Source organism: Drosophila montana, unplaced genomic scaffold, assembly GCF_035044405.1.
Source record: "Drosophila montana isolate Dmon_TW-CO22-7 unplaced genomic scaffold, ASM3504440v1 contig_855_1, whole genome shotgun sequence".
NCBI classification, from domain to species: Eukaryota; Metazoa; Arthropoda; class Insecta; order Diptera; family Drosophilidae; genus Drosophila; species Drosophila montana.
Window position 1 is genome coordinate 373,319 of NW_026999144.1, and position 23,829 is coordinate 397,147.

The 23,829-nt window shown below is 34.6% G+C and overlaps 2 protein-coding genes across 5 annotated transcripts in view; both read left to right on the top strand.

Annotated features, from left to right (window-relative positions):
• The window catches only part of cac (cacophony), an 86,254-nt gene extending 79,775 nt beyond the window's left edge, over positions 1-6,479 (top strand). For 3 of the 4 annotated variants that reach the window (XM_064699171.1, XM_064699174.1, XM_064699173.1), the window contains 2 exons: positions 6,035-6,156; positions 6,339-6,479. In XM_064699171.1, coding sequence (XP_064555241.1) covers positions 6,035-6,083 — 49 coding nt within the window. In that variant the 3' untranslated portion in view covers positions 6,084-6,156; positions 6,339-6,479. Of the gene's footprint in view, positions 1-3,739; positions 3,777-6,034; positions 6,157-6,338 lie in introns of those variants that run through there. The other variant, XM_064699172.1, reaches the window with a different exon arrangement.
• Positions 6,480-17,956: 11,477 nt separating this feature from the next.
• On the top strand, positions 17,957-21,954 carry Pdzd8 (PDZ domain containing 8). The gene is made up of 9 exons (XM_064699180.1): positions 17,957-18,070; positions 18,238-18,451; positions 18,538-18,780; positions 18,841-19,033; positions 19,095-20,361; positions 20,431-20,580; positions 20,643-21,266; positions 21,326-21,578; positions 21,642-21,954. The coding sequence occupies exons 2-9, from the start codon at positions 18,287-18,289 to the stop codon at positions 21,858-21,860; spliced, it is 3,114 nt and encodes a 1,037-aa protein (XP_064555250.1). The 5' UTR covers positions 17,957-18,070; positions 18,238-18,286; the 3' UTR covers positions 21,861-21,954.
• Positions 21,955-23,829: the final 1,875 nt, after the last annotated feature.

Sequence of the window (23,829 nt, forward strand, 5' to 3'; positions counted from 1 at the left end):
TGCACCTCCATTATATATATATATATATATATATATATATATATATTATATTACATTCAGTACCAACAAATTTCAATAACTTAATCTGTGTACATTATACAAGAACTCGCCTGTAAATTTGTTGAGAAATGCTCAAAAGCCTGATTTCGATATCGATTTTCAGCGAGTGATTTGAAACGGGACAAGTTATCAATCATTTGAAACGAACGTGCGCGGACTATATGAGAATCTACGTTCAATTACAAATCTCTAATTCTTATAGGTTCAGAGATCGACGCCATGCAGACAGACAGACGGACATGTCTAGATTCTAACCTATGGGATTGGAGATGATTCCTTTCCCATAAGTTGTTTTGATTGGTGCAAGTATTGAAATTTTTAAAGATTCTATAAAAGATAATTAATTAAAATACTTTTATAGTTTTCAAATTTGTTTTATAGGCCTTTGTCCTCTGACACAGTTATTCCTACTTTAAGCTTAGTAAAGAAATTGTCGAAACTTTAACATTTAAATATGTGTAGCATACTTATAAAAACACTAATAATACTATGCAGCAGTATTTGATCAAGTTTGATGAAACCAATCTGTTTTAATACATAACGAAGTTAATGTTTAACAATTTTTCGTAGGCAAGTTTGTTTTAGGGGTCGGGTAAATATCTTTCTGAAGTTTCAAACAATCTTTAAATGCACCAATTTTGCACCAATGGAAAGCTAAAAGATATACTAAATACTAAAAATGGTGTGAAAAATTGTCAAAATGTTCACAAAGTTCGTAATAACAAAGTGAATATTTCCCAAACTATTAATTTTTATTTTATTTTTTATTATTAACCATTTTATTTATTTTAAAAATAATATTTTTATAACATTTTCAAATATGTATAATTATTTTTTTAAAAAAACTCGCTTACAAATTCCTAATATCTAATATTAGGAGCACCAAATTTATAAAAAAATAAATATTGCCTTACAAATGCGGTTATTCGGCTGACATCACTCTTTTCCAGTTGTTTTCATATGTACCCTATAACTGGTTATGTTGTGGATAGTGCTGAATACATTGGAGTGTCGGATTGTGATACGACGATTTCATTTTCAAACTCTCCGTGTGCAGTCCGACCGCTAATCGCCAGGCAATCTTAGGTGTATAAGGAAACTTCACGAGCGTCGACTACCCGATTCCTCTCCCATTATTCCCTAGAGGGAATGCTTGTGTTATATTTTCTTTTGAAGCACAGTTCGCTGGTCTTTTGCTTAACAGATGGGCATTATATGAAGGTAGATTTGCAGTAAGTTTAGGAGTGTGTTGATAGCTGCTGCGGGGCGTGATCACAGGGCTCCTTGGATGCCTGCACAGGCGTCTTATTTTAGTCCCTTAGTCCATTTTAGATTATTCTGGTTACCAGGCTCCCAGCTTTTACCAAAAAATTCTCTGGTGGAGTATAATGCGATACATGGTTATTGTCTCCTCTATAGGTCGCTTCCAATTATGTTTTGCGTCCAATATCATTCCCATATATTTCGCACTGACCGATATTTAAGTTAGGTTTCCTCCAACATTAGTTGGCTGTATCTTGGTACTTTTTCTATTTTAGTAGAGAGCATTAATTATGTGTTGTGTGGGCTTACTCCAATAATAAATGCGCCTATCTGTAATGGGGTCAGACAGGACCCTGGCGACCGCGTTCGAGTGCCGCTGCAAATTGATCTGATCTCCGACCTGTGTTAGGCGGAGATTGCGTGGTTTGTGGCGTACCACGGGAAGCTGACCACCTTGCGTGCTGCCTTGGCTTGAAGCAAGAAATTACATGTACTTGTCCCATTGTACTGCGGCTGTTCAGTGTAGTTTCCAGTGAGGCCTGACTTCAATAGCAGTTCTAGCGATTCTTTCGATGAATTCGTTGCTGTGCCGTCTGGATTATTCAGCAACGTGTTCCTTGTTTGTTTTTTAGCAAGTACCTCCAGTGCATCACAATAGTGCGTCCTTCTTCTGTTTACTGTCTTATTGCATCGTTGTATGGCTTCTAGTCTTTGGAGGATGGATCATGGAACGATTTCCCTCTCTCCTTTCTGAGATGAGAGAGTTCACTGTTCCACTATGGTGAGTACGTTTTCTTTAAGTTTATGAGCACACTGATGCTCAATTTCTTTTGAGCATATGGGAATGGACAATGTGGACAATATCGCAGTAATTTTTCTATTTTACGGGTTACAGGTAGATGTAAAAAGCTTGGTCAGAAAATGATGGTTGGTCGATGCCCTGTAGTTGGGATGGGGTGTTTGACACATAGCGTTTGCTCCCTAAGAGTCGACTTGGTGTGTCACAAGTCATATCTGTCTCCAAAGGCTATTGGTGATTTTGCCTTGTTATGACATTTTTATTGCCAATCTTTTTATGTATATATTTAATCAGGACGACGAGGCGACCGTATGTCTGCATGAACGCATCGATCTTAGATACTATAAAAGCTAGAGATATGAAAATCTTGATATGCCTTCTCGTATATTATACCCAAATTCATATTTTTTCGATATACACAGTTAAACCTCGATTACCGTCAGTCTCATAGCCGGGAACATCTGTTTACTGGGATGCTGAGTGGTTGATTTTATATATTATAGTTAAATAACCACTTCCTTAAACAAATTTTTTAAATATTTATTTTTTATGAAGATGGTGAATAAGATATCTACAGATGTGAAAACACATAACACCACTGGTTTTTGTTACTTTTTCATAACGATCTTTTAATATTTGAAAAACATTACAAGATGTTGTTTTTTTTTTTAAATAGAAGGTTTTTATTTTAAATAAAATCGAATTATTATGTTTCTTATTCTTACAATTAATTAAGATGCATTTGAAAACGTTGCTTGTGAGGATGGTTGTATTTTTTTGCAGCTGTATTATACAAATAAATATAACAAAATAACTTTGTTTTAATAAAATCGCTTTAAATACAGCGAAATAAGCGAAAATGCGTAATGAGCTGGGCCTTGAGTTTCACGGATAATCGAGTTTCAACTGTATTTATACATACAATACAAAAACACAATTGACAACTTCAAGTATCAGGTATACTCTAACTTTGGCGAATTACTAGATTCCGAATAAACCGACTTATATTTGTCTGTATCTTCAAACAAAACCAAACAGTAACTAGCCCAGTCTAGTGTTTTTGGAGTTTTATTTTTATTTTTTATTTGAAAGACGAACGATTAGAAATGCTAAAATATAATTAAGTAAGTACGAATCAATTTTAAGGTACTTCGACCAGAAAAAGGTATCTCCGAGTCAAACCCTATTCTTCCAATCTGTGTACGGTGCTTTCCAAATCATGCTATATATTTTAAATAAGTGAAGAGCTTTCTTAACGTTGGATTCTTTTTTTTTTTGTACTTCATTACGCCGTTCAAAAAAAAAATCTTAGCATTCAGAGAATAGAATATATTGTTCTGTTAATTTCTCGCCATTAAAACTGGTTAAATTATTACATGTGACACATATTCAAGGATCGCATCCTCAATATCATATACATACTCATTGACACACTTTTCATACATAGCACAGGCATACATACATAAATAATGCATACATATATGAATTCGCAAAATAATATGTATAGGTCTGCAAATATCAATTTGTAAATCCACAAAACAACACAACACTTACAATTTTGTGCTTTGTACATTTACAAAAGTAAACTGTTTTTTTCTAATTTTTAAATAATTTCAGAAACAAAAAGGTGAATAAGTTTGATAAACTCCAAGCGGTAAACCAAAAGAAATTATCAAAAATTCTAAAAATTTAAACAAGAATAAATAATTGTGTATTATATGAATATATGTGAATACTCTTTATGTCCATAATCCGTTTCCGATATAAATGTTGTTCAAAAACCAAGTACTTAAATCAAAGTAAAACACTAGTACCTTTGAATATACGCTCACTCATCTACATATACATTTATGTATGTATGTAACAATATAAGTATCTATATACAAATAGAAATAAATGTACATGCGTGCTGTGTATTTTATGTTCAGCAATTTGCGTTTACTTAATGGTAACTTACATACATACATATTTGTTGCATAGCCATTTATTGATCAGTTAGAAAAGCAAATCTTCGCTTAGTACTCATAATCAGTGTTGTAATTTGATCGTTGATCTGTAGGTATAAGTACTTGTACAATGTACGTAAGCATTCGTTCGGCAAATGTTCCAAGTTGATAACAGAGTTTCGCAAAGCATTGCTTTGACAGCGCAATGGAGCCATGGGAGCTGTAACCCGAAATTAAACTAACAAAATTAGCAAATTGCCTGCGCAAACGAGCTACCTATGCGAACTCTGATCAAACATAAACTGAAGCTTAGTAAGCGAAGCTAACATTTACAGCATTAGTGTTAATATAGAAATGTGCTTATGACATTTTAAAACCAAAGCATTGTTACTTAGATTTGTGTCCCAAAGTAACAAATTTCCTTGACAATATGGAAACTAAGACCCTTATATACAAAAGTAGTTTCAAATTTAAAACATGTTAAAGCTCTGGTGGTTCCGTACTGTTTATTTTCGTTCCCGAGTCAATTTAGTCTGTTCTTATAGAGTTCACCAGTGAGATATACCACCTCGGTATCAGAAATCAGAACAATTTATGTAAATAGTGTAAATTCTTTATTTTTTGAAAGTCCATAGTTATATAGTCAACATGTGGTAAGTAAATCAGGTGCATCACTTGATCATGGACATTTGGACAGGTCACTTAGCTGCACATCCACCAGCACTTGCAATCAGATACAAAAAATAATTGTCAATATATACAAACGCTCATAAATAGCTTATTAAACTATAACTAACAGGAGAATGCATGCATGTAAATACATATATATATATATATATATATGTATATACAATTATATGTATACATATATGTATAATTAGATGAAGATGTTTATTAGATGTAAATATAAATATTCACACGCTCATTTTTTACTTTTTCCTTACACTTGATTGCTTGCTTCTTCTGCATTGAATTACAGCCATGTTTACTCATTTTAGACAAGTATAGATGAACACATATATCTATTTATTAATTTTTAGTGTAGTAACAATGTACATAAAGTTGTAATATAGCATCATTTGTCTGTTTGTATAACATCGACTTTAAATTTGGTATCTTTTTATTATTATATTTGATTCATTTGGCCAATGTGTCACTTGATTTTACATAAATATAGGACAACATTTAACTGCAATTATGTAGATTAATCTGGGTCTTAATTGATTGGCACATCAAAAAAAAAGGAAAAAAGTAACACAAATGAGAAAATCGCATACTGATATCAAGAATCAAATTAAAAAAAAAAAACGTCAATGAGATAGAAAAAATATAATACATAACTAGTACATAAAATACAACCCAATACCGAAAATCTAAATTAATTTTAAAGTGTTCAAGTAAATAAACATACATGTATACTGTAAGTAGTGTATGAAATTGTTTAAATGTTACACGCCCTAAACTAGGTTATCCTGCATTTAAGAACCTTTCGATACTTCAACCTAGTGCAATTAAAACCGCATTTGGATATGTATTTTGTTGCAGTGAAGTAATAATTGTTTTTTAATTTACATATTATATATGTATATCCCCTTTAAATACCTACGCAAAAAAAATAGATTTACATATTTATATATGTATTTATATTTATTTTGTTGCTTTTGTTTATACGTATATATTCCCTGCGCTCCAATATGGAGCATTGGTAAAATTTGTAGCTTTTATTGTAAACCAACTAAACTAAAAAAAAAATGAATGAATTCATTTGAAAGCCGTCAGCTTGCGAAACACAATAACCTCTAATCATAATCTTGATGTCTATAGGCTATATAGCGTATTCAAATATGAACATTTCTTAGTTAATTGCTTGACAGCTCAAGTAACCATGCCGCGGCTGATTACAAATGTTATCATTCATTTTTATTCTACTAAAGCACTAACTTGAATATCTAACTCTCTTGACTAGATGCTGGATCTACAAGATTCGTCGAGACATCCATCACAAGAATCGCTGACTGGTCCCGATGCTGGCCATTTACATCCTGGACATTCGTATATAAATGGCCATCGGCATTCGCCTAGCTTGAGGTAATATTTTATTACTCCTGTCTTTAAAATTTCCAATATCAAACAATCGAAAATATCGTTTTTATACGAATTGGTAACAAAAAATTTAACTCTGTTTCTAATGATTAACATTACCAAAAGCCCAACGTCCTTACTACCGGTTTACTTAACTTACTTAACACTTGCATCTTGTTCCGTCACAGACACAACGGTTCTCCTTTGGCCAGATCGCCAAGTCCTAGGCGACGCGGCCATCAGTACATACATCATGATATCGGGTTCTCCGATACCGTATCTAATGTTGTAGAGATGGTCAAGGAGACTCGACATCCTAGGCATAGCAATAGTCATCAACGGTATCCAAGAGGTATTTATCCAAAATTGTTGTTTTGTATTTCTATGTATGTACTATAATGTATGTATTTGATGCACTTACAAATTTATGTGAGCTGGCCGCTACGAAATTTTTATTTTTTCTTAACGCTCCATTACATTATTCTTGTTCCCACTACAGAAAAATGTCTGCCAAGCTTAGAAATGCGTTTTAATAATGGCTTGAATATTTTTTGTAAAATTACAATTTATTTATAAGGCGTTTATCCACTTGACGCGAAATGAGAAAAAAACAGATATGAAATTTTAACGCAGGGCCTCTTCAAATTTGGTATGCACCTCACGCAAAACATGGCAGCGTATTGACATTACGTTCAATTTCAATTACGTAGCGAATAACTGACTGCTATTATCTCATTTCGCGCTGACGTATGAAAGCAGCATGCGAAACGATATTTCGTGTGAAATAATTGGAAAAAAAAGAAAAAGAGAACGCACCACAGTTAAATACAGGCTGAAAGCCTTTTGGACAGTATATAAAGAAAAATGTCGAATGAGATAAGACAATTTATATAAAAGATTTTTTTTTAAATTAAATTTAGCCAATACAATTTGTGGATATTACAACTAACATCTGAGACAAATCGTCGTTTTACACTCATGTATGTATATTGCGCAGATACAAATCGACCCAGTATCTGTGTTGTCTTTTTTTACTGTTGCTCCTCTTCCACATATGTAGGTAAAGGACAAATTCGCAACATTTAGTTGCAACAATCAAATTATTGTTAAATGATGATATTAATGAAATATAATTCAATGTATAGAAAATGCATATGTATACCAGGAAATACATAAGTAATTGAATATATTTTCATGAAGTTACCGAAAATTCATCTTAAACTAAACGCCTTCCCTGTGTTTTAAAATGACAACAAAAAAAAGACTATTTTCTAAGAAGCTGCGAAATAAGAAGCTTCCCGCTTGTAAAATATCGCGTCAAGTGAATAGAAAATATTATAATATTTATGAACAAATTATGAATAAAATCAATGGCATTCTACAACCGCTAATGTTATATATAAAGTGCATACATTACAATTCGGTGCGACCGAAGTTTTATCTAAAAATGTTGTAGTATCCTAGTTACATACATTTATGATTATATGTCTACAGTTTATTAGCATTTAAAGATAACTTTTATTCATTATTCGTTTCAATTTAATTTTATAATTTTTATAATGTCATATAATTATTTTCCTTTGTTATTCCAAAAAGAAAAAAAATGAAATTTCAATATTAACAAAATTTCAAATTATAGCAATTTTAACAAGAATCTTACAATACGTAAACTGTTGTGCCCCGACATCCTTAATTATTGTTGTTTTTCTTTGTTATTGTTGTTATATGTACAATATAGGTTCATGGTCAGCATCGACAAGTCCGGCCCGTTCGCCCTCGCCTTCTCGTTATGGTGGTCATTTGTCTCGCAGTAAACGCACTCAACTGCCTTATCCCACATATGGGACAACAAGTTTATGTCAAAGATCACGATCGCCGAGTCCCGCTCGACTTCAGGAGATGCGTGAACGAGACAGACTTGGTTATGGGATTGATATGGGTACATCTTTAGCACGTGTTTACTAAAGCTGACAATTCAATCAAAATCAAAATCAAAAACACTATAACAATCAAAATCAATAAGAAAATCAAAACCAAAAACATGTTTTCTATATATGCTAGTACTTTCTTCTACACAAATTTCTTCAAACATTTCTACTTTTACAAACATCAGATATAAATATCAGACATGCTTACTCGTACACAGCTGCTAAAATGCTTAACATGTACATGTATTGTCATGCCATGAGACGTTCCATTATAAGCTTTCAATTATCAAATAGTTTTCTATTCTACTTACAAATCATAACTACACAGTTCTCAGTTTTGTTAGCGTTTCACATTGAACAATACTTATGTATGTATGTATGTACTTGTACTCGTACTCAAATATTCTTATTAGCAGCGTTCATTTCATATCTCTAGTGCCCATACACTTACCTAAATATACTATGTACAAACATTCATCCTCATCAAAAACTACACGGAAAGAATTTGGCAACAAAAACTTTCACTAAACGGTTGTAAGATATATGCATACAGCACAACTTTAAGACTATAATTTACAAATTATTTCGCATATCAGTCGAAAAAGGGGCTCATCAGTGACCTATCTAAGACTGCATGGACAAACAAAGTATCGGAATTAACTTAACATTTTTAGTAAGAGTGAACTTGATGACGGTTTTTAAACACATAGTCTTCTATAATTGTGTGATGCCCTTTGACTCGTGCATAAATATTATGTATCAGGGCAGTGCTCGTTATATACGTATTATTAGTCAATTAAAAATATACCTTAAATTCATTCTATACCCAAATTACTGACCAAGAATCTATGTGCTTCTCCTTTATGATAATTTTACATCGATGAACACCCGTCAATGCAAAAACTAAATCAAATAGTCCAACAATTTTTGGGCGCCAGCTAAATGGGAGTCTATTTCTCATTATCATTGCCCTCATTTCGAATTTAAGCTGTGGGTAGATTTTTATTTTCGTTATTTCCACTTGCAGAAGCAAAAAAGTTAACAAAGTGGACTTATGGTTATCATTCTGGAATCGGTTGGGTGTATAACCAAAGTTGTTATATGTATATCTTTCATATTTTGCACTGTTACGTTTCTTCTAGTTTCATTGTTTCTGTCTCTATACCATTTGGAATAAACTCTATACTCATTAAACTTGTATGTATAGCTCACAGTCATGCATGCTACCACAATTAATTACGTTTTACAATGAACCATCTAAGTAACTGTGCACCTTGATTCCAAAATAATAATTGGATCTATTGTTATTAACTGTACATTGGATATTCGATATATATATAGATAAAATGTATAAAATATATAATATATATATATATATATTGTATATTATATATTATATATAGCAATGTTCAGTATTCATAGTGTCAACGTAATATTGGCAATAGGAGTAATATTTAATATTTAATTGGAATATTACTTAAAAGTTGTATGTCTTATATAAAAACTGAACGCACAACAAAAAATTGCATTCTATATATGTATGGTTTCCGAATATTGTCATTATGCTTATCTTATAACTTCAAACCGTTAACTTGTTTTAAAATTTACTGAAGTTCCACACAAGCCTAACTGATTTTTTGTGCCCAATGTTTACAATAGGTGGCCCGCATGTACAACACAGCTACCCAACGTTGGCCTCTCGTCGTGCTGGCATTGGACGACGCCTACCACCGACTCCAAGCAAACCGTCGACCCTTCAGCTTAAGCCAACCAACATTAATTTTCCAAAGCTGAATGCGAGCCCAACTCACGTACGTAAAAATCAGGAATTTATTGATCCATTTTGTATGCGGAACTCTTTAAATTCGGTAAAAAGTCAATCGGATGGAGAAATTATAATTAAAAAGCCCAAATGAACCTTATTTAATCAGTTCCACCCATTTTCCGCGAGTGGTGCTGAATTATCAAATTACTAAAATACGAATCGATTGCTTTAAAAAATTAAATTAAATCCGATTGGTTGAAAAGTACAGCTTTCTAGCTGTTACGGTTTAGACTCTGCGTTGATCCCTATCAATCAGCCTGTTGAATAAACATATATAGATATACATTAATGCATTTAAAACTTCAAATACTTTTAGACACACCACTCAACACCCCACAGTGTTCACTCGCTGCCACATCACCGCGACCTACTGCGGGATCCAAGAGAAGTGTATTATAGTAGTAGAGAACGTGATCGTGATCGCGACCGCTTTAGAGATCGAGATCGATTGCACGAGTATGACCTGCGTTATGAGTATCGAGACCGGGAACGTGAGTTGTACGAACGTGGACGGGAACGTGAGCGGGAAGTGGAAAGAGAAAGGTAATATTATGTTATTTTAAAAACATATTTGAAATAAAATGAATATTTCTCGCACCGTTGTCATTTGAACAAGCGTTGGCTATGGGCCGAACGGGTCGTGTACTGCCATCTCCAGTTCTTAATGGATTTAAGCCAAAGAGCGGACTTAATACTCGACACTCCGATTCGGATGAGGAGGATTGGTGCTAGCAAAGGCTTTGATTGCGATCGCGTAATCCAAAGGAACAGATCTGGGTATAGCATCAGGCCGAAAGGTCATCGTTATCAGCACCAAACTTAGATCACAATTTTGATACGATACGAAACAAAATAAATCAATATACTACCACCACAACAACATTAGAAGAAAGAGCAACAGCATTCAATATTCAATTAGCTCAAGGGAGCTCACAAGCATATGCTTTAAACCCAAATCGACAGCCGCAATCGCAACAATTCTTAACAGGACAGTCAGACACAAGCTACGAGTACTCGCATTGCGATGCTTCACCGTCAGCAATATCAGCCCGAATAGTACTGTCATTGCCAGAAACAAGAACAACATCGCCCCTATCGGATATACTAGTAAGCAGGAAATTAAGCAAAGCAAGAAATGCAATACCAATGACACCAAGTAATCAAAAAACATCAGTTGCTATTCAAAAGGTTTATTCAGATAACGATATAAATTATAATACCGCCACTTTAAATGATAGATTTGCGTTATCTGCCGATTTAATCGCGCCTAATTATTGCCAACATAGCTCTAATCAAGATTATGAGAAACTTACACAGGAAGACCAGCAACATTCGTATCATACACTTTAAATGCCGAACCCGCTTAAAAATAAGAGCCCAAAACAACAAGAACTTAAAAAAGCAAATAGATTAAACCCTGTCATAAAATATGTGAAACGCATTGTATGTAAGACCTAAAAATATTTCGAATATGTGTAGACATACATAGTTCTAAGTAGCTATATACATATATATGTAGGTATACGCATACATTGTAAGTTATTTAGTACATATTTACATGCATAACGCGATAAATCTGTAACCCATTTGCAAGCGTTTTTGTCTTGTTTATATTTAAAGTTAATAATTCAATTTAGTACATTTTTATGCAGAACTATCTTTATTATTATACGATTGTGCATATTATCAAATATTATTGTAGATATCAAATTTTTCATGTAATGTATTTATCTACGACTATGATTATACTAGCAGAAATAGAACTCATTTCGAGCCCATACGGATGCATTGTGTACATTAGTACGGATATTAAAAAAAATGCATGCGAGAAATACTGTTTTAAGTACCTACTATGTTTTAAGAATTGATAAGTATGTATGTGTATATGTGCGTGTGTGTGTGTGTGTGTGTGTGTGCGTGATTTTGGTGGAGTTTCAATTCTTGCGTGCATGTAAGTGTCTTTAGATCCATTGGTATTTAAGTATACTAAAATTCAGCTATATTCAGTTCCATGTGCATAGGTATTTATAATTATGTTGCTGGTCGAAAATTATTATTTTAATGCATTTTTGTTGTCTTCCTTTATTGCAGAAAATGCACTCTTATATTTATGTATGTATGCTATTGTACATATATATGTATATTTGTTATTCTGTTGGCGTAGGATATAAAAAATTTGCTATATCTGTTCTAATATGGTATATGGTTTCCCGTATGTTTCTGCGCTTGATTTCTGTTATAAGGCCTCATATTTTAGCTTGATCTAATCCAATTGTTGCTTTGTAACATTGCATATATGCACATGCAGCCGTATACTTACATAGACACATAAACGATATGCATGGATAGGTATATAAGTATTTAAGTATTGAAGTACATAGACAGCCATGACATACATACATAGATACATTTTTGAGCGAGTCTGACAATAGATTTTCCCTAGAAGAAGCAGCCTGGTGAAAAATGTAAAACACATGTAGATCACATTTATATAAACCCTAGTGACATTCCAAATCAAAACCAGTAAGCGTTTAGATAGTTAAATCTGTGAATATGTAGTTGTTGAACGAGGGAATATTGAAGAGCGCACAAATATTGTAATTTAAAAAAAAAAATGAATCCATAATTTAAGTTAAAATTAAAACCGCTGAGCATTACTGCGAATTTACGCAATATATAAAGTATCAAGCGTTTGAAAGCAAACACCAACTAAAGGATTGACTTTAAATAGTACATACGATACATATTTATATAGTTTATATTTAGGCTAGTTGAATACTACTTTCACATTATCAAACACAATATTCAATACTTACATCAATCTTTTAAACTCAACGCAGCTAAGTACATGTCAAATGTGCATATATACATACATACTGATGTAAATATATTATCTACGCACATAAATGTATACATGACATATACAATCGTGTTTAACAAGTCTTAAGAGTCAAAGCTAAGTGAACCCAAATTTACTAAGAACAAAATGTTATGTTAGAAAAGTAATAAATGGCATATAATGTGTGCCTTTAATCTTCTACTACTATTAAAACACAACACACCTCCCAAAGCTATTATTTATTATTTATTATTTGTTTTTTTTTATTTTTTTTTTTTATAATTTTAATAAGTTTTACGTCGATCCGTGATTTAATATTCACACCTTAGTATCTACAATGTATGTTTGTATGTATGTACATAGGCATCCGAATTCACAGTTCGCTCGCTATCGGCTTTATAATAACATTAGTACAATTAAATCAACCTGCGAATATTTGCAGTCACCTAATTGCCAAAAAAAGAGAAAAAATAAATAAATAAAAATTAAAAATCAACCTATTAAGTACAAAATTGATAACTATAAAAAAAATTGTAAAAATTTGAAATTTGTTTTGTCCCTGGACCTTTTTCTTATGTTTTAAGTAATTTACTATTGGCCTAGTTTGTAAACTTTTTTTAGCCGCTTATTTGCCAGCTGTGAACTCTTTTATAAGTGTATGAGAGACGCCTATTGTTGGGATAAACTTCGACAACAATATCTCATAAGCAAGGCTTTGTCAATCCAGATCTCAATAGAATTTTCTTAAGTATTTAAGAGTCGCTTTTAAGGTCTCCGATTCATTCATCTTGTAGTTGGTTGCCCACCATAAGAGCAACGTCCATGCCCCTTCTTGTCATGCGAAAAACCAATTAGTACTTAAATATCTTAACATGCATATTTGACATCCTTGTGTTCGGTTTGTTCTTCCAAGTTCCAGTACATATAACACGTTTTGCACTAATAGTCAATCTAATTGTATGCATTATAAAGAATTTCCATTAAAAATGGGTAAAAAGGGTATCATGTATTTGTGCAAATGTATGTAACAGGCACAAAGAAGCATCTCCGACTCCATAAAGTATATATATTCTTGATCAGCATCAACAGCCGAGTCGATCTAGCCATGTCCGTCTGTATGTCCGTTTGTCCGTATGTATGAGCGCAAGGATCTCAGAACCTATAAGAGCTATAGACTTTAGCTGTAAGTCCTCCTAGTGCCCGCGCAGATCGAGTTTGTTTCCGATATTCGATAACTTGCCCCGTTTCCAAGTAATGGATAAAAATCGATATCGAAATCCTGTTTTTTGAGCAATTTTGGTAAATAATAAGAGCTAGACTCACCAAACTTGACATGTAGCTTCTAGAATAGTACATATGTATATGTCAAGTATCTTTCATTTTATAGCTATCGCCACCTCTCCGCTGCCACCGCAAAGCTATAAATCAAGTAAATAAACCAATTTATGCTGCCCACAATATAAGCCACAATTTAAATGCAATAGACTTTTGAGAATACACAAATATTCTATGGGAAAATAAGATGTACTTTCGAAAATTTCATCAAGATCGGTTAAGAAACACGAAAGGAAATGTGTTTTGGCCTGCAAACACGTGCAGCAGCAAGCGCAAATTCCAAGAATTTCTGTATACATGTACACACACACATTCATGCGCGTTTGCTTTGAATTCTATCAACATCATTGCAATTGCGATTGTATTGTTTTCTGTGCTGCTATTTTAATTAAATTAATTATTGGTGTGGCTATTGAGTAGAAGCGGCGGAACGTAGCGTGGTCAGTTACGAGCTCGAACCCTACTGAGGGAACTATTTTTTTTTTAAATTTATTTTGATTAGTACTAAAGCAAACGAGCGCATAGTGCGAGCTGCATTTGGGGTTGGAATAAGAGGGTTCAGGGTATCCCCTAGTCGGAGCTCCCGACTAGAACCTTTCACTTGTTATATCCTGTACCCATTGAAAATGATAGTTGATAGTTTTGTGGAAGTGTATGTAACAGGCAGTGGGAATTCCTTATCAGGAAAGTGAGGTCAGCCGATCTAGGCATCTGGTATATAAAAACAAGTATTCATACTTTCTTTGATTTATCCATGTCCGTCTGTCTGTGAGTCTATCCTATATATTGTTTAAATGTATTTCAAGGTATATTATTGTATATTTTATGCAGAGCGATTTTGTATATTTATTTATTTTGTATATCCTTTCACTTCCATATTTCGGAAATTATAAGAAGTAGAGACTACAAATTTGGTATGTCCTCGTATAGTATACACAGATTAAGAATATTTCCCTGTCCCTCAAAAATTGTGCCTCGTGTGGAGCTTTTGGAAGAAGGAGCAATACAATCGCTGCATAAAGCATGCAGCCTACAGCGTATGTGCTTGTGTGGGAGTTTAAGTGCTTGTGTGTGAGTGTATGAGTGTTTTACGTATGTACATAGGTAATAAAGGATATTCAGACGTATATTACGGCAGCTCGACGGTGGAGGGGTACTTTCGACTAGAGCACTCTTGTTTTCAAGTGTTGTTGCTCATCTGATGGGTCGATGTATTAAGATGTTATGAAGCGGTTATTTTTATTATAATTGTAAATTTGGGTTGTTTAATTTCAGGCTGGATTGGAAGTCACATGAGAAATCTAAAATTATCAGCTATTAATTTTTTACAAGCAAAGATATATTAATGTAAAATGGTAAAAAAAATACATTATAATACATATACCTTCATATATAAATTATCTTAACTGAGTACACTAAGTAATAATGCAGTTTAAATATTAAATATAATATTAAGAAAAGCTAGAGTAAATGATAACTGAAGTAAATTTAATAATTATTAATTATGAAAATGACTTGTAATTTATATACAAGATATACACAAACATATAACATAAATACCTGCCTTCAACAAATTTGTTAATAAAACCTATTAATACTTTCTTATTTTACACAAAGTAAAGGAATTACATAATAAAAAAAAACTAAACTAAATGAATGCCTGAAAATTACTAACTTACAATCAACGCAACATTTTCTTACTATGGGCCCCAATGTGGCGCTTTATTAATCTTGTCTAAAGGTTTTGAGCAATACAAGTCATACCTGTACGTCCGTTCGTACGAAGTCAATACCTATCCAAGCTACCGATGCTAGAGACGTTACTCGTGTATACTTGCGTCAAGCAAGTGATCAAATCTGTTAGCCACGTTCACTAGGAGCCGGGAATACCGCAAGAGTTAGATTTAGAGCCACAGCAAGTAGATGATATGATCTTAAGAAAAGCAAAAAAGTCTTTTTATCCAACAATGCTAAAGTCAGTCATAAACGAATAAGTTGTTGTCACTAAGTTCATTTCCACATATGCATTATCAGCTGCGGTTACACTTTCGAACAAACTGCTACAAATTAAGCATTACATTTTATTTTTTCATGTGATTTATAAGTGGGCCATATGCCCCTCTTCATTAGGCACTTTTTATCAGTCACCACACATCATTTTTATTTCTATTTTTGCGTCTACATTTATTTTCAATATTACACTTCTGTCATCTCTATTAAATTCTAACTGACTTGTCGTAATCACGCCACTCGACTCATTTTGCCTTCATTTTCTTTCCTGTTGGCAGCATGAAATATCTAGGTTAACCAATTGTCCTTACGGTATGCCGTGTAGCACGCCCATATTGACCGTAATTAACTATATTTATTTCTCCTACGTTCCCTGAAATCGATAAGAAATCAATGATTTTGTAAATGCCTTTAAGCTTTTGAAATTCACAAGACCAAAATTTGTAATATATGTAAGAAAATCAAATGATGATCAGATACAAAAAAAAAATGTTGGTAATGGAATTCTAAATAATAATTTTACATATGTATTAGTTTAACAAGTAAGAGGTTCTAGTCGGGAGCTCCCGACTAGGGGATACCCTGAACCCTCTTCTTCCAACACCAAATGCAGATCCCGCTACGCGCAGATTCAGTAGTAATAAATAAAAATGAAAAGAAAAAAAAATTGTTCTCTTGGCAGGGTTCGACGAACTCGCAACTAACCGCACCATTTGCCGCTGCCCTACTCAAGGGCCACACCAATAACTGAGCTTTAACGAGAAAAAAAAAAACTAAAATAAAAGCACAGAAAACAATACAATCGCAATTGCAATGCTGTTGATAGAATTCAAAGCAGACGCGCATGAATGTGTGTGTATACAGAAATTCTTGGAATTTGCACAGCAGCTATGCTGCTAACACGGGCGCGCATAACTGTTGTGTTTCTTAACCGATCTTAATGAAATTTTCGAAAGTACATCTTATTGTAGAATAGAATAAAGAATATTTGTGTATTCTCAAAAATGCAATTGCATATAAATATGGGCAATACAAGTTGGATAATTAACTTGATTTATAGCTTTGAGGTGGTAGCGGGGAGGTGGCGATAGGTATAAAATGAAAGATACTTGACATATACATATGTACTATTCTAGAAGCTACATGTCAAGTTTGGTGAGTCTAGCTCTTATTATTTACCAAAATTGCTCAAAAAACAGGATTTCGATATCGATTTTTATCCATTACTTGGAAACGGGGCAAGTTATCGAATATCGGAAACAAACTCGATCTGCGCGGGCACTAGGAGGACTTACAGCTAAAGTCTATAGCTTTTATAGGTTCTGAGATCCTTGCGTTCATACATACGGATAAACGGACATACAGACGGACATGGCTAGATCGACTCGGCTGTTGATGCTGATCAAGAATATATATACTTTATGGGGTCGGAGATGCTTCCTTCTGCCTGTTACATACATTTGCACAAATACAATATACCCTGATTACCCATTTTTAATGGGTTTAGGGTACAAAAAGACTTTTAAATCCGTTAAATAAAAATGTTTCTAAATCTTTTTAAATATTTTGCATAAAGTAATAATTATCTTTTTTATTCATTTCGTCGTGCTTTGAGTGACTATTTTACAATCTTTTATTGATATGTGCGAATACCTTAGTTCTATGACTACGTAACCCCGTACATTACATATTTATAAAACAAATACTACGTGTCATTACGAAAATGCCCTTGCACATTTTTGTGAGTCATTTGCATCCCAGCAAGTCTCATCAGCTGTGAGCATTGTAACGAAATATTTGGAATATGGTATAAAAACCAGCTGACTAGCTGTCATGCGCGGTAGGAAGAAAGAGTATTGATTTTATATAAGCGCATTCAGTATTACACTAAGAAACATCGAGATTCACTATTTGTGGGACAAGAATTTGACAAAAACATATCAATATCAAGTGAAAAACGCCAATATTCAAATTGACGAAGTGGTTAGCTAGCACTTTTACTCATATTGTGAAAAGGTCAACACATTGACGATGTCTGATATAGGCGTAAATCTTATATATACATGCAGATATCTAGTCGTACTTAAAAAGACTGCAAGTTGATTTGAAACACGCACTTAATAAGCTGGGAACAAATATTTATTCGGCAGAAAATTTCCTGCAACTTAACTAACAGACGTAAAATACGTTAGTTCCAGTATGGAGATACCCTTTTCTAATGTGTTGTTGCTCTGTTTAATATTCCTGCTAATCGGCGGAGTAATTATGATATTGCTTCAGTATTTGCTTTTTATAAAATTTTCAAATTTACCGGATGAGAGCGAGGAACAAAAACAGATTAATGCCAGATACACCTTACCCCTGGTAAGTTGATTGTGAATCGTGTTTCCATTATGTATGTATGTATGTATTTATTCGGAAATAACAGCTAAACATTGATTCCTTTTTAGAACATCAAACAAACCGCCCGTAATTTGAATACGGCACAAAACGAAGGTGGAAACTTCGAGATGCATCAAAAAAGCGATCAGGGCTCGTCGACGTTAATATCATTGAATTTTGTTATGCAGTTCTTGTTTCATGAGTTTAAGAACTCGAATCGCGTGCGAAAATGGTTTTATCGAAAGCTTTCCATTGAACTGGATGAACTGATTACAAAAACCACAACAGGCAAATTGCTGGACAAGCTAACGGTGCAGTTAATAAGCTTAAGTCATTAAACAATATGGAATTCTAATGCAATTCTTTTCTAGATTAGAGAACTTGAGCTGGGAGACCAGTTTCCAAACATCAGATCGCTTTCGGTGCATAACGTTCATCTTGACGACGCAGAGCAGCGCATTGAGAACTTAGACTTGTTACTGGATATTAACTATATCGGAAACTTCTCTACATCGATTGATGCGGACATGGTACTAGGCAAAAAGGGTTCCATAATGCTAAAAGGTATGGTATACAAGCAGTAGTTACTGAGTTTATGGATGTTGAATTTGATTTTCATTATTAGTAACACAACTGTCTGGCATGGCACGGCTTCAGTTTACTCGGAAGCCATATACTCACTGGTCCCTCAGCTTCTTAGGTGACCCGGAACTTAACTTAGTTATCGAGTCAAAGTACCAAGGGCGCCAAATGCAATCTAACATTACGAATCTTATATCAAATCAAATACGCAAAGCAGTGCGCCGCAAACATACCCTACCCAACTATAAGCTGCGTTACAAACCCTTCTTCCATTGGGCGGCGGATGAAGAGACAAGTGACTGTGACATACAGCCGAATGGCGATCTTACCGTACGTGTGGCAGAGTTGTCACGGCTGATGGGCTGGCCGGGAACCAGCAGCATATACTGTACTATAACGCTGGCGCCAGTGCCTTTCATTGAAGCGCATCAGAAAGATAACCGACACGTGTTAATCTCCATGGATGTGGTTATACACAAGGCAAAGAATCAACAGATAGGTATTGTGTTTAAACAAAGGAGCAGTCAGGTGGTGAAGATCGAGTCTATTCTGCCGAACACGCCAGCCTGCAAGGCTAATCTGTTGTCTGGTGATGCGCTTGTTTCTATTGAGGGCAAACAGGTAACAACTATTCAACAAATTGCGAAGGTTGTGAAGAACCTACAGTCCACAGTCTGCTACCTGCGCATCGAGCGTATCATTCCCGGAATCATACGTAACTATGCTATTTTGGAGGATCTAGAGAAATATGACGATTTGTGCGACATTCCTGTAGCTTTTAAACACGACTCTGACGAGACCGAGATGATTCCCAAGCATTTAGTAGTGAAGGCTGGTCATAGTCGCAACACTGAGTCTAGTCTGAGTTCTACTCTAACGAACTCCCCAAAAAAATCAAACATAATTGCAAAAGCCATCAAGAAAACCATCAGCCGTGAAAGCGGTGACAGTCAAAAGGACAAAGATAAAACCAAATTGGACGAGACTCCTTCAAAAATGCCCTGCCCGAATGATGATAAGGTACCTAGTGTGAGCGACAAGCCACTCGATGAAGTCAACTATTTCTATCAACATTCGACCATCGATTGCACCTTTAGCCCTCTTATACGCATGGATGATATGTGCAATTTTCAGCTGGATGCTAAGAGTCGCTTTCTAAACGTATGTGTGTTTGGGAAGTGCGCAGGTGAGAGCATACTGTTGGGGTATTACAACTTACATGTCGGTCAGATATTAGTCGAATGCAGCGAGACTAGCCTGAATCAATCCCTAAAGCAGATAGCTTTAAATCCGCCAACGCTTTTGCCAGTGTAAGTACAATATTTGTTAGAAATTCTCGATGGCTTATGCCTTTCTTAAAATTTTGGTTGGATCCACAGAAAAGCACATCCGTTGTCCACTCAATCTGGGTTCAATCCCAACCTGTGTTTCGGAGATATTTTGTTTGGATTTTTATGGAATGGAAATCCAAATGCTACTGCGAGTGAGAGCACAGTCAAGAGTACTACCAAGTCCCAGTCTCCAGCCAGGTATATTTTTATAATTTGTATATAAACTGCATTACATAACATGTGTATTGTACATATTTTAGCCAATCAGCTGCAAATGATAAAGTGCAGGATGAAAACAGCGGGGAGACGGTGTCATTGAAATCTTCAAACATTTGTGGCGATTATTCAGTTCCTGGTGTGGCTAGTACAATGGCTGCATCGAAGGCCCATAACTTTATACGTACTCATTTTCACCGTGCTACGCAGTGTGATTTTTGTGGCAAGAAAATCTGGCTAAAGGATGCAATGCAGTGTAAGGACTGTACCATGTGCTGCCACAAAAAGTGTATTGCCAAATGTCAGAGCGCCACCGTTTGTGGTCCAGTCGACTTCTCTGGGTCGATACCAAACACTCTCTTCGCCCCTCCAGTAACATTCAATAAGCCAGAGTTTACAGTCACACAGGCCGAATATATTGATATTTTGGAGCCCAAGTCTTTAAGCTCTATGACAACGGAGGAGACCTCGTCGCAAGGCAGCATTGAGCAAACGCACAATGCTAATATGGACGAGCATAGAGCTAGTCTAACGGGTATGCTGACACAGGGAATAAAGCGACAAGCCAGCAATCTGGACATACCAGGCATAGTCTCCTCACTTTCAGGAAACAGCTCACAGGTTAATTCAAAAAGTCTACCGCCGAGTCCGCAGCATACGCCTTCGCGGTAAGTTAACCTGCAGAGTTAATCCGAGATAAAATTAAATGCATGCCTACTCGATTTAGAAAGTCGTCGATAACAGAAGAAACCTCGCAACATCACCATTCAAATCCAAATCCCTTCGCGATGATCACGCCCCATTTAGAGGCTCTTCCCCCGGAGTTTACAGCATTAACTTTGGACCAAGTTGTTCTCATCACTGATCCAATCATTAGACATTCCCGAAACGAGGATCTGATGAACCTGGCTAAGAGTTACAGTAAGCTTCTTTATGCGGAAGTCCCCCCCAACGAGCGAGTGACGAAAATAAATGAGCTGGTCAGTCTTTTTTTAGTTCAATGTAGTCTCATTTGTAGTAAAATGTTTATATTTCTAATGAAGCTAACAAAACTGAAGGGTGCATTAGATGCGGAATCGAAGGGAAACACGATGCTAAATTATGCTGAAAAGGCGACCACACTCCGAATGGAATCAGAGTCGCCATGGAAATCAATGGCCTGCACAAAAACTAGGTCCGAGGAACGAGTTCAAGCCTTGAGTATTATCATGTTGTATTTATGCACAGGGCTACAACATGCACAGGGCTCCGCAATGCAATAGAGAGTTTTTAAATATAAAGTTTGTTACGTATTTGACTGTAAATGTGTTAGTGAATCTATGGGCATTTTTGATTTGAGTACTATGAATTTGTATGTTAAAAAATTTGTCAAATTAATACAATTTCAATATATGATATATCAATATATATAATACTTTTACATTTTTTTACATAAAGCTGGAAAAATATATATATATATACACACTAGCATATTCCGACGCAACTATCTTCGCGTGAATTTTGATTTTTAGATTTAGATTTTTCTATGATGAGATTATTTTATTTTATTTTATTTTTAAAATCTAGTATTTTGTATCGTTTTTTAGAGGGGAGCCTGCATTTTTTATCAGTGCCCGTGTAGCTGATTACCGATTTTAAGAAGCTTAAACGCATACAACATATGTTGCATGGTAAGTGCCCTAACTACGGGGATTTTATACCAATATTTGGATAAAACAAACAATTTAGGTTTGATCACAGGTAAGGGTGATAACGACATGTTAACACCCTCTGCTAAAATTTTGCCAACAGCATATACCAACTACATAAGCCGCTCCACAGTCTACTTCTCACATTCATCGGAATACGAGCCACCGAAAGTATACCATGTAAAAATGTAAGAGTGCTGTAGTCGAGAGTGCCCGACTAGGGGATACCCTTATACTTCATCTATTAACACCAGATGGAGATCGGGCTGTGTTTTCAGTGGAAATTTAAGCGTTTTTCCTTAATCATATTTAATGAATAAGGCATTAAATATAAATTTGAAAAAATATATATTATTTTTCTCAGCCTGTGTCGAACTCGTTAGCGCCATCAACCTGCCGAATTGCTTTTTATTGCCTCATAATTTTCAGCCATTATAGAAATTGGATTTAAACGGAAACAATTAACTAAATTAGCAGCATAACCTCACAATGAAACTTACAACACAATCGCAATTACAATTCTGTTTTTAGAATTCAAGGCTACGCATATGAATATATGTGTTTGCCAATGTTTTCTTTAATAACTTCTGTGTAAACCGATCTTTCTGGAGTAGATCTTATTATGCAATAGAATATGCCATTAGAATATTGAAAACGAGGCAAGCTATCGATTGGAAAAAACTCATAGTGAGCGGACACGAGGAAGACCTTCAGAATGTAAAGTTTCTAGCTCTTTTAGTTTCTGAGATCATCTCATTTATACATAGACGGACATGGCTAGCTGCCTTAGGAGCGATCGTTCGAAAAGTTGTTTCTTGTATGGAAACCAGGCATATACTATTTAAACTATGCTGCTTATGTGCTATGTCTTATTAAAATCGCACTATTAAAGCACTATAGTAAGAATTGGCCGAAAATGAGTTTTTGTATGTCAAAATATTCTTTTTTCCAGGATTTTTTCATCAAGCTCATCATTTACAAGCATCACAATTGGTGCCAGGCACATTACATATTATGAAATCTATTTATCTTGTTACTTTTTAGTTCAACCTTTGAACTTTCAACACATCATATAAAAAAGTACTGAGATCAATGTTTCCGACTTTATTTGTGGCTTTCAGTTTTTTCTTCTTAGTTCCTAAAACTACAAATACAAGAGAAAGCGTCTTCATCACACGAAACTACGACTAGGAGAATGGGACTTTAGCCTAACTAAGAAAGTGCTTTAACGTTATAACTTTGGAGAGATGTTATCAGGGCTTGTGGACTCAAAACATGATAGGCGATTACGTGTGAGGTTTCATACGATAATCTGATTTTAATACCTTAAGCCGAAAGACGCGACACTTAAACCATTTTTAAATGCCAACTCAATATTTGAAAACTTGAATAACATTAAATGCCTTAAAATCTAATAGTGAATCTTATTTTTTACAAATGTTTATAAATATATCATTTCTGATTGTCTTATGATCGGCTATGTGTTGATGAAGGGCAGTTCATGGTGAAAACCACTTAAATCGTATCTACTGCGATCTAGCAC

Excerpts from the sequence above, each read along its gene's own strand:
- Pdzd8 (XM_064699180.1), top strand. The coding sequence starts at position 18,287 with ATGGAGATACCCTTTTCTAATGTGTTGTTGCTCTGTTTAATATTCCTG. Across the intron at positions 18,452-18,537 it reads CCAGATACACCTTACCCCTG|AACATCAAACAAACCGCCCG; the intron begins GTAAGTTGATTG and ends ATTCCTTTTTAG. Across the intron at positions 20,581-20,642 it reads AAGTCCCAGTCTCCAGCCAG|CCAATCAGCTGCAAATGATA; the intron begins GTATATTTTTAT and ends TACATATTTTAG.